We start from the raw sequence: 11,691 nt of genomic DNA on the forward strand, positions 1-11,691 counted from the left end.
ATTTGTGCTCTTATTTAGTGTAATTTAGGGTTGTAGTACGTAGGCATATCTGGAGATGTCTGGAATTGAGTTAAAGTGTGTCCTATTAGTCCCAATTTCCTAGTTAAATAAAGGATACATTTAAAAATATATTTTATCCATGCCTCAAATTGATATAAAGAAAGTCGTAAACATGCCTGTTTCGTGGTTAAGGAAAGCACGCAAGGAAACAATAAAGAAATGACATAAATTCAGAACATTGGCAGTGGCACGTTGCCAATAAATGTTGTTTCTGGCTTTCTGAACCCAGAGCACTGCTGGGGCAACGTGATGGAGAAGCATAGAAGAGCCCCGTGCAGTCAGGACACCGCCCTACTCAACCAATGAATGCATTCGCTGGGCGTGGTATATTTGTCTCGAGCAGAGTCGGAGTCAGTTGAGGACCAATCAATGCAACACATGGGAGCAGACAGTGGGGCGTCATCACGTGTGCTTTTGCGTGTTCCCTCCCAGTCCTGCAAATACAATGTGCAGTTTTGTTCAGCGTGTGTATTACTTGTCTTGCAGTCTGTCAGCTTGGACCAGGTCGCTAAAGATGTCATTTCGGGTTCGCTACTGAATATACCGTGGAAGACGTTTCAATAGTGTTTACCTCGGAACGTATTTTCTCTTCATGGAATAAGGTGAGAATGTCAACTCTGATCAAGAGCTAACTATGGTTTCGTTAACGTTAGCTAGCTATTTGGTTGTAGTAGGTAACAGTTATCTATTTATTTTACTAGGCAAGTTAGTTAAGAATATATTATTATATACAATGACGCCTTACCCCGGCCAAACCCTAAAGACGCTCGGCCAATTGTGCGCGGCCCTATGGGACTCCCAGTCACGGCCGGTTGTGATACAGACTGGATTCGAACCAGGGTCTGTAGTGACGCCTCTAACACTGAGATGCGCCACTTGGGAGCCCCAGAATCTAGCTAACGTCACATGTTTATGTTTTTTAATGATCAAGTTAGCAAGTGAAGTATTGTTGTGGCATGGCAAGAGTGTAAAGCCAGGTATCTAGTTAGCTAGATACAGTTTAATATGAATTGGTCAGTTCGTGTTTCGTACAAGCGAGACCCATCTTTTGCCAGGCTTGTGTCAGGCAGAATAAATCCATGAGCGCATTCGGGACCTAGCCAGCTATGTGCCCAAGTCTAGTGGAGGCACGTTGCCTTCACTGTCGTCAACAATAATATCCCACAACGGTGTCATCCTGTCAGTCACAGTAACCCTCAAGACATGCCAGATAGGGAAATGGACTACAAAGTCACTTTCTCTAGCATTTTGTTACCTGTTATTGTTAGTTAACTGTTCTTGACAGGGATTTAATTTTTATGGTCGATGTCCTATATATGGAGATCAAGTTCTTTGAGCCTGTCCATACTTGGATACACAAGACTTTAGGCGACTTGAAATTAAGCCATTTAGTTATGTACATATATGATTTGAGTTAACTATTGCCTTGACAGGGATGTGGTTTTTTACTAATGTTGTAGTGAAGTTAGATGTACGACTCAGTGTTTACACAGATATTTGACTCATGATCTCATGTGATTCACCACTCATGATTGTGAATTATTTCTTCTAGCAGGTATCCTGCCAAACCATCTAGTGCACTGAGTGTGGGCGCACGACGAAGAGCAAACGGACAAAGAAAGGCTCAGCCTCTTCTCTTCGATTGGCCTGTCAGGTTCATAAGCTTTGACTTGACAAAAAACCTCAAGATCAATGAGATACAGTCCATACTTTGTCCATGTCTTCTCTCTCATTTTATGACTCAATCTAAGTTTAGTAGCCCCACCTAGTGGCAGGGTGTCACAGCTCTGTTTTGACAGATCCTTTTTGTCATACAGCAATAGTCAATCACTCATACTGCTTATTATGAGTGATGAGAATGCATACACCACTTCTGGAAATGACACTAGTGGAGTAAGTTTAGCAGAAGATGCGGTGGCAGGACAAGAGGCAGGCCCCCAGTCCCCTGAGTCTGGACTGAGTCAGACTGGCAGCTCCGGCAGCTCCAATGGAAATGGAAAGAGAACTCGGTCTGGGGGCAAGTCTTCCCCCAAGTCCTCAAACTCTGATGACACCGATGCCCACTTGAGCGGGAACGACTCAGCCGAGAGAGAAGTGGAAGGTCACATGGGGCATGAGACATCAACCTGCAGCAGCTCCCATAATGGGAAGGACTCTGCTATGGAGACAACCGAGAGCAAAAGGTAAAACGTTTAACAGAATACATACGCCAAACACCACAACCATGTACAGATGGTAGCCGGTAGACACAGCTTATACTATTGTAATGAATGCTCAGCAGTGATAGTAACATCATGTTATTTTGGCTCGGTCAGCTCCAACTCCCAGAGCACTTCCCCTCCCAACAGCTCTATGGTCTACAGTCTGCTGAGTGGCAGCTCGGAGCTGGACCACCCGTCCACCAGCGGCTGCAGCAGTGGCCAGCCGGCCCGGCTGCAGACCCAGAGAGAGCTGCTCAAGGCCCTGAAGGAGCTGAAGATCCGCATGCCTGCAGACCACCGGACAAAAGGCCGCTCCAGCACTCTGGCCTCCCTGCAGTACGCTCTCAACTGTGTCAAACAAGTCAGAGGTAAGATACTGCCTTTTGAGTCATGCCTTTTGCTACATGTATACTGCGAGGCTTTAGCATGAAATAGCATGACTACTCTCCATCTATAATAGCTATTTATACTAATGTCTGAATGTTTTTAGCGAATCAGGAGTATTACCACCAGTGGAGTGTGGAGGAGAGCCACGGTTGCAGTCTGGACCTCTCAGCCTTCACTACAGAGGAACTGGACAACATCACCTCTGAATACACACTCCAGAACACGGTAGGAACTAGAGAACAATCTGTGTCTACTAGAACCAGACTAACGGGTCTTAAACCCATCCAAACATTGTTCTGACCTCTGTTTCTTCTCCTGTACAGGACACGTTCTCTGTTGGAGTGTCCTTCCTCTCTGGGAAGGTGGTGTACATCTCCCCCCAGGCCTCTCCCATGCTGCGCACTAAACCTGAGCGACTACAGGGGGCGCTCTTCTCTGAGCTGCTGGCCCCCCAGGATGTCAGCACTTTCTACAGCAGCACGGCTCCCTGCCGCCTGCCCCCCTGGGCCTCCTGTACTGGCTCCAGTAAGTTTCCACGCCTCTAATTCAGCTCTGAACTCACATGGAAATGGATCATCACATTTGTGTATGTGATGTAAATATTGTTGTGGTGCTAATACCTCCCCCTCTCTATTTCCCTCAGTGACCTCCCCTGTGGACTGCACCCAGGAGAAATCCATGTTCTGCCGTATCAGTGGTGGGAGGGACAGCGAGGGGGAGGTGCGGTACTACCCCTTCCGTATGACCCCCTACCAGCTGACACTGCGGGACTCTGATATGTCCCAGCCACAGCCCTGCTGCCTTCTCATCGCTGAGAAGGTGCACTCAGGATACGAAGCTCCCCGTATCCCAGCTGACAAGAGGATTTTCACCACTAGCCACACCCCCAGCTGTCTCTTTCAGGAAGTCGATGAAAGGGCTGTGCCGTTGCTAGGCTACCTGCCCCAGGACCTGGTTGGGACCCCTGTCCTCATGTACCTCCACCCTGATGACAGGCCTGTCATGGTGGCCATACACAAGAAGAGTGAGTACTCCTGTCCAACAGTCATGCCTTATACATTCTGTAAAGATTCATAAACCAGCAAATGGATGAATGATTATGCTCTTATACTCAATCAAAATTCTAACATATTTAGTTCTCTGCTCAGTTCTCCAGTCAGCGGGCCAGCCTTTTGAACACTCGCCCCTTCGTATGTGTGCCCGGAACGGGGAGTATCTCACCATAGATACCAGCTGGTCATCCTTCGTTAACCCCTGGAGCCGCAAAGTGGCCTTCATCGTGGGTCGACACAAAGTCAGAACGTGAGTACTTGACCTCTCTGCTACGTCAATGACCTTCACAACCTTGCAATAGCCACATTTGAACTGCACTGTAACCTATTCGTGTAGCTATCAAGCCGTGTCTTGTTCTAAACCCTATTCCCCTGTCCTTCTCCCCTCGTCTACAGGAGTCCCCTGAACGAGGATGTGTTCACGCCTACTGTGGAGGTGGAGGCGCGGACCATGTCACCAGAGATCCCCAGGCTCAGTGAGCAGATCCACCGCGTGCTGGTGCAGCCTGTCCACAGTGGTGGCTCCCAGGGCTACTGCAGCTCCCACGGATCCCACCCACAGAGGCCCAGCCCAGGCTCCTCGTCAGGCAGCAACAGCCCCTCCATCAAGGAGCTCATTCTGAAGACCATCCAGAGACCAGTGAGTACTAACACAATCATAATCTCACGCATGTTTTTGTTGTCTATTTGATCGGGTAACAAGATTTGAACAGGGTCATTTTAGTTTGTAATGTTTCTAACTAGGCCTAATTCTCCACTATCTTTGTTCCACAGCCACAGATGACATTCCAGCAGATGTGTAAGGACGTCCACATGGTGAAGACCAATGGTCAGCAGGTCTTCACCAAGTCCCGCAACCGCCCAGCACTCCGCAAACACGCCAGCACTGGTAAACACCTGGAATTATTCATACTATAATGAGTTTGTTTCATGATTTTGTTCTATAAATGTCACAATTAGAAATGTATAGCGGAGATAATACGATTCTTCTTCCTCAGGAGCCCTGGTGGTGCCAGAGAATTTAAATAAGGACTTGGGACCTATTGGAGCTCTGGAGCCAACTAAAACCCTGGCCTCAGTGCAGTCAAGGAAAGACCTGTCAGCCAACTACTCCTACCAGCAGATCAACTGTCTGGACAGCATCGTACGCTACCTGGAGAGCTGCAACGTCCCCAACACAGTGAAGAGGAAATGTGGCTCCTCCTCCTGCACCACGTCATCAACGTCAGACGATGACAAGCAGAGGGAGTTGCCTGGAACAGCTAAAGGTACACAATACAGATCATATTGAAACACCTCAAATTATGTTTTTTTTTTTATGCCTTTTTTTTTAATGCTCTGCGTGTATTTTTGGTGTCTTAACTGTGTGTTTCCTTACAGATCTCGAAGGCCCCCAGGGTAATGAAGGGTCTAAAGGGGGGCCACAGATGAGCCCTCTGGCGCTGCACTGCAAGGCTGAGAGTGTGGTCTCTGTCACGTCCCAATGCAGCTTCAGCAGCACCATCGTCCACGTAGGCGACAAGAAGCCCCCAGAGTCAGGTAGGTCACATCCCTTTATTGTTCGACTGTTTTGTTTACCTCTGTCTTCTTTCCCTCCGTCTCTTCTCGCTCATCTCTGATGTATTGTCAACCTTATTCCCTGCAGATATAGTAATGATGGAGGAGACACCAGCCACTCCCACTCTCACCGTCACCTCTCCAGCCACAGCCACTAACAACGCCATCACGATGGCAGTGACCCCCCGGCCATTGGCCCTGCCCAGCCCGGCACCACCCAGCCCCGCCCAGCCGGAGAGAGACGGCCGCAGGTCAGCTGGATGCTCAGGCCGCCTGGGTCTGACCAAGGAGGTGCTGTCTGCCCACACCCAGCAGGAGGAACAGGTGTTCCTGAGCCGCTTCAGAGACCTGGGACAGCTATGTGTGCTGGACCCCGGCCCTCCTTCTCTGAGAGGACACACCATCACACCCAAAGGTAAGACGGACACTTCAAGTGGAGATGTGGTTTCTATTATGACTGTGAAAGATAATACGAATGAGAGTCCATAGTTTTTCCATGCAGCTCACCCCTGTGTTCTTTCTCTCTCTCTCTCTGTGTCTCTCCCTTTCTATGCGTCTCTGTCTCAGGAGTGCGCAGCTCGAAGGACTACCCAGCAGGTGGTCATGGACGGAGGAGGGGCCGCGGGGGAAAGAGGCTGAAGCACCAGCAGGAGGGCTCCCAGCGTAGGATGAACGGTAGTTTCAGGAGGGAAGGGCAAGGGCGCCAAGGCCTCACGTTCCCCATGGGTCAACCCCTGATGATGCAGGGACCCCTTACCTCGTCCTCTTCCTGGCCCACCTCTGTGGCCTCTGAGGCAAGTCTCCCTCCTGCCGTGGCCCAGTACCCTCCAGGAGTCCTGCCCTTCTTCCCACTCTACCCCAGCATGCAACAACAAGTCCTGGCCCACACCGGAGTGAACCCCAATGCCATGCAGATGGGCTACCCCAGCCCCCAGCCAGGCTTACAGTACCCCATGCATGCCAATCAGATGCCCATGCCGATGGCTCCCCCAATGATGGTTGTTCTGCCCAACTACATGTTCCCTCAACTCAACGGAGGTGTACCACAGCTCCATACCGCCATGCCTCAGTATAACACAACCATACCGCACCTTTGCCCCGGTATCCCTGCTATGGCACAACTTAACCACGCACTACCGCAGTTCAAACAGACTTTCCCACTACCACAACTCAATCCTGGATTGGCTCAGTTCAACCCCGCTCTGACGCAGATGAATGGCATACCTCGTGTTAGTCCCACCCTAGCTCAACTCAACCCGTCACAGGTCAAACCTACTTTGTCGATGATCCCCCAATACTGTTACGATCCCAGCCCAGCATTACCTTTCCCAAATCCCATTCCGATTCCCGGGCTTCCCGGCTTTGCCTTACCCGAGATGGATCCCACCTTCGTCCAACGTGGCAACTCCCGCTCCAGCACCCCTCAGTCCACGTGCCAAGCCCCCCTGGAGGGGACAGACTCGCCCCTCTTCCAGTCCCGATGCTCCTCCCCCCTCAACCTGCTACAGCTGGAGGAGTTGCCAGGCAACCGCCAGGAGGGCATGTCGACAGGGGCGCAGCAGACATTGCCCCCACCTGGCTCGTTATCTCAGTTCGGAGGTCAAGGCTCTGTTAAGCGAAGCATGAAGGGTGACGCCAGAGAGGACGATAACGTGAGTTTTAAACTGCAATCCATTTAGAAAATATAATTACCATAAGGTTAATTTGAGTCTAGTGAGTTCTAGTCATTAACCCCTGTCTCTCCTGTGTTCTCTTCCTCCAGGATGATGCTGATGACCAGGACGCAATGTCCACCTCCAGTGACCTGCTAGACCTACTGTTGCAGGAGGACGCCTGCTCAGGCACCGGCTCGGCCGCCTCCGGGTCCTCAGGCTCTGGCTCTAATGGATGCAGCACCTCAGGGAGTGGCACAAGTGAGTTTAACACCTCCCAGATTATTCTTGTTAGCGCTGTGATGGTAAAGGATGTTTGTATATAGTGACTGATATGTCATGATGCGAACTGAACATGTTCCTTTTTCAACCACAGGAAGCAGCAACACCAGCAAATACTTTGGCAGCGTTGACTCGTCGGAGAACGACCATTCCCATAAGCAGGCACCAGGGGGGGCTGAAGAGGCCCAGCTCATGAAATATGTCCTTCAGGACCCTATCTGGCTCCTTATGGCCAACACAGATGACAAGGTTATGATGACGTACCAAATGCCCACCAGGTAAGAATTCGTTATGGTCACTGCACTACACTGTTGTCATGGCAATTGCAGCCATGATTAATATGAAATACTATTGTAATTGTATTTATGAATGATGATGTAGTAGTATATTATTTATTCATACAGACTATGAAAAAGAGAAATGCCTGCTCACCGTTCTGCTACCAATACCACCTTTTACAGACTATGGCATATCTATGGACATGTGAAAGAGTGTCGGTGTGTGTGTGATTTTTAAAGGGACAAGGAGACTGTTCTAAGGGAGGATGGTATGATACTGAGGGCGGTGCAGAAACAGCAGCCGCGCTTCACTGAGGCGCAGAAGAGAGAGCTGATCCAGGTCCACCCCTGGATGGGCACCGGACGCCTGCCACAGGCCATCAACAGCCCTGTAAGTCAGCACACAGACACACAACCCCGCCGCTCTCAGACCGGAAAGATTCACAGGAATCAGTATAGATGACAGTGGAGATGAATAAAACAAAATACTTGTGAAGAACGGGTTTATTCAACTCTTGTCCCTCTGCTTGTGTTTAGACTTGTACAGGGTGCGGTTCTCCTCCCACTACCTCCGGCCCTCGGCCCTTTAATGTGGAGCTGCAGGACATGGATCTGACAGGGGTCCTCCAGCTACAGGAAGAGACGCCGGTTAACATGGCAACAGAGACACACGACACCTCCATCCCACAAGCACCCCAGACGGAGACTAAGGGGGGCGAGGGTGAGAGGCAAAGGGAGCAGGAAGGAGACGGTAAGGACACCAGAGTGAAAGAGTTGGAGGTGACGTCATCATCCGGAACAGAGAAAGGGGACTCTGGCTGTAAACGGCAACCGAGGAGTTCTATATGGCCAATGACTCTAAAACACAATGCATTGGGACAACCGGGGGCCAAGCACACTGTTAATGTGTTGTGTTTGAACAAAGAAGTGAACATGGATAAGGAGTCAAAGAATACCTGATCCTGTTGAAATACATAGAGAATGTAGCTCAATGTATATGGAATCTAAGAAGGTGTAAATATTCAATGTATTTACGTGTAAAATGGAAAGAGAAGCCCTTAGTAAATATTTTATTGGCATGTTTTGTGCCTGGTTCCCTGTCTAAGGAGAACTGAAGACATGTTCCATTTGTAATTCACTGCTTTGGGATTTTTCTCCCCTATAGTGACACTTTGATAGTTTTACAAGTTATTGTGTGTATCAACACAATATAATTTATTTGTCCAATGTCCATATTGGAAAATGATGTCAAATCTATTGTGAAAACCATTAAATCGCAAATTCATTTAGAAAAATATATTTGGTAGAATACTTATTTCAAATATTTTCTATGTCATTTCTGATATTGTACCATGTGTATATTACAGTATACCACCAACCAAGAGCTGACATACTACAGTTTTCTGTGGGCTGTTTTGTCATGTAATGTTCTGAATGGTTCATTTATTTTATAATGTAATTGTACACCACAATCGTGGTAAAATCTTAGCCATTATTGGGAAAACATCTTAACTATTTAAAAAAAAATCTCCTCCAGAGAAATACACAAAATACATCAAGACCATGTTAAAAGAAATACCCTGTTTTGTTTGAGTCATTATGGGTATTTCTGTACAAATAGTATCTCAGATTTGTCAGAAGCAGAGATGGGCATTCCCATGGTAACAACAGATGAAGCCAGTCTTGTTGATGAGGGAGAGGAGCAGGCCTTGATCATGCAGTTGGTCAAGGCCAATATGTTCTATCAATAGTTAGTCTGCCCCTTATTCCCTTTTTCATTACTGTAAATGAAAGGATTAGTCACTTATTACAACTCTTTGGGGGGATTTTGGTATGTAATTAATATTAAAAAGTGAAATGTAATTTGGTTCTGGTTTCTTTTGTCCCTCTTCAAGAATTTGTGGTGTGTAGTTTATATTCTTTCAGGTATGCAAAGGACATCAGTGTAGCTAAAATCATCTAGTCAAATATTATTCCTTTACCTTCTCTGCCGCTAGGGGTTGTGGGGACAGTTGGTTGAAGGCTATGTTCCAGCCTGACTGGTGATACAACATTACATTTCTGAAATTGACTACGGTAGATTAGCTAGGTATTCGAACATATTGAAGTCATTTTAAATTGCCAGCACTGCCGGCCCGCTCATTAGGCCAGATTAGGTGGCCGACGAGGGCGACATTTTCTGAGCTAAACTGGCCAAGACGCACCTCCAACAACAAATAAAACCTCACATAATTCTGCTCCAAAACAATGACACTTTCTCTCAACCAGTGGCCAATGGCCTTTTTAAGTGAGCGCTGATGTGGCCCTGTAATATTCAGTGCCCACTTTGTCAAAGGAGAAAAAATATTTTGTTTGTCCATTCCCAGCATGCCTTTCCAGGGTGCTGTTGATACAGGATATGGTAGAAAGAGTATGTGTCATTTTCTGTAGCCTACAGGCTGGAGATAAAATGAATGCTAATGTATTGAGACGGACAATTTTTAACCCTAAATGGCACCTAATCAAAACATTAACGTTAACAAACAACATATCCTAAAAACAGGACCGGTCAAAGTAAAATGGACAACACGGAACGGACAATCACAACTGTTGTCCAGGAGTTTCACCCCATTGTCATGATCATTGCTTTCAAGTTTGTATCCGTAAAATGTTTGACAAGCTGATCATAGCGAAAAAGAAAATACTTCTGCATTTCCAGCTGTGGAAACACATTGCAAATAGGCACAAGATAACTCCTAAAATGTTGGGTAGCTGATATTCAGAGCTTAAAAAGAGAAATTGATTAGTCACAGGAATCAGGACTAATAAAGCCAATGCAACGGCCTGTTTTACAAATGGTGGGCCTACCATATGGATGGGCATTCATACCCTTATGAAAAAAGACTGCACTTCGAGTGCAGTATAACTACAATATGCTGCAAGTACTGCATCCAAAATACCACAGTCGACTACAGTTACTGCACTTTTAGTGTAGTTTCAAAACTACAATATTTTTTGTAAGGGAACATTTTAGAGGCACGAACCAAAGTCTTTTGGATGTCTTTTTTTTCGTCCTGTCCAGATGTCTTTTTTGTGTGTGTTTTTGTTTTACGTAGGTGGGCAATCATAAAATTCAATTTCAGGGAACACTGTAGGCTACACCTCAGTAAGCAGGGACCGATGCCAACGCCTTTTGGAATTCTTTTTTTGCCGCAGTCTGGACCGGCCTTGATTTCCACACCCACAGACATTGGTTTTTGGTCCAGTCCGGACCAAATGTGAACATAGATGACTATGTTTTGTTCAGATTTGGTCCGGACTGGACCAGCCAAACATAGACGTCTATAAATAACGTATTTTCAACTTTCATTCAGAATCCAAAGTAAACCTGATTTCAATGTCTGGAAAATACATATTTTCAACGCCAGGAAAACAAATATTTTCAACTTTCATTCAGAACCGAAAATGAACCTAACTTCAACATCTGGAAAATGCTGATTTTTTTGGCCTCGCCTAGGGCAGCAAAAAGGCAAGGACCACCCCTGGTTGCCAGAAACACACTATATGACCAAAAGTATGTGGACACCTGTTCGTCGAACATCTCATTCCAAAATCATGGACATTAATATGGAGTTGGTCCCCTTTGCTGCTATAACAGCCTCCACTCTTCTGGGAAGGCTTTCCACTAGATGTTGGAACATTGCTGTGGGGACTTGCTTCCATTCAGCCACGAGCATTAGTGAGGTCGGGCACTGATGTTAGGCAACTTGGCCTGGTTTGCAGTCGGCGTTCCAATTAATCTCAAAGGTGTTCGACGGGGTTGAGGTCAGGGCTCTGTGCAGGCCAGTCAAGTTCTTCCACACCGATCTCGACAAACCATTTCTGTATGGACCTCGCTTTGTGCACGGGGGCATTGTCATGCTGAAACAGGAAAGGGCCTTCCCCAAACTGTTGCCACAAAGTTGGAAGCACAGAATCGTCTAGAATGTCATTGTATGCTGTAGCGTTAAGATTTTCCTTCACTGAAACTAAGGGGCCTAGCCCAAATGATGAAAAACAGCCCCAGACCATTATTCCTCCTCCACCAAACTTTACAGTTGGCACTATGCATCGGGGAAGGTAGTGTTTTCCTGCCATCCGCCAAACCAAGATTCATTCGTCAGACTGCCAGATGGTGAAGCTTAATTCATCACTTCAGAGCACGCGTCCAGCTGACCCTTGGCATTGCGCATGGTGATCTTAG

General features: G+C 47.3%; 1 protein-coding gene across 2 annotated transcripts; it reads left to right on the forward strand.

Annotated features, from left to right (window-relative positions):
• The first annotated feature begins 481 nt into the window (after nt 1–481).
• LOC106603198 (period circadian protein homolog 1) lies at nt 482–9,332 on the forward strand. Of its 2 annotated transcripts, none has more exons than XM_014196531.2 (17): nt 482–662; nt 1,613–2,243; nt 2,376–2,629; nt 2,752–2,873; nt 2,972–3,173; nt 3,292–3,672; nt 3,797–3,950; nt 4,097–4,340; nt 4,475–4,589; nt 4,699–4,968; nt 5,081–5,239; nt 5,346–5,672; nt 5,825–6,909; nt 7,020–7,170; nt 7,286–7,469; nt 7,710–7,860; nt 8,007–9,332. In XM_014196531.2, exons 2-17 carry the CDS (start codon nt 1,906–1,908, stop codon nt 8,427–8,429), a joined length of 4,560 nt encoding a protein of 1,519 aa, XP_014052006.1. In that variant the 5' UTR covers nt 482–662; nt 1,613–1,905; the 3' UTR covers nt 8,430–9,332. The 2 variants fall into 2 exon arrangements, with proteins under 2 accessions (XP_014052006.1, XP_014052005.1); XM_014196530.2 differs by having other exon boundaries at nt 1,616–2,243.
• Nucleotides 9,333–11,691: the final 2,359 nt, after the last annotated feature.

Source organism: Salmo salar, chromosome ssa04, assembly GCF_905237065.1.
Source record: "Salmo salar chromosome ssa04, Ssal_v3.1, whole genome shotgun sequence".
Classification (NCBI taxonomy): domain Eukaryota; kingdom Metazoa; phylum Chordata; class Actinopteri; order Salmoniformes; family Salmonidae; genus Salmo; species Salmo salar.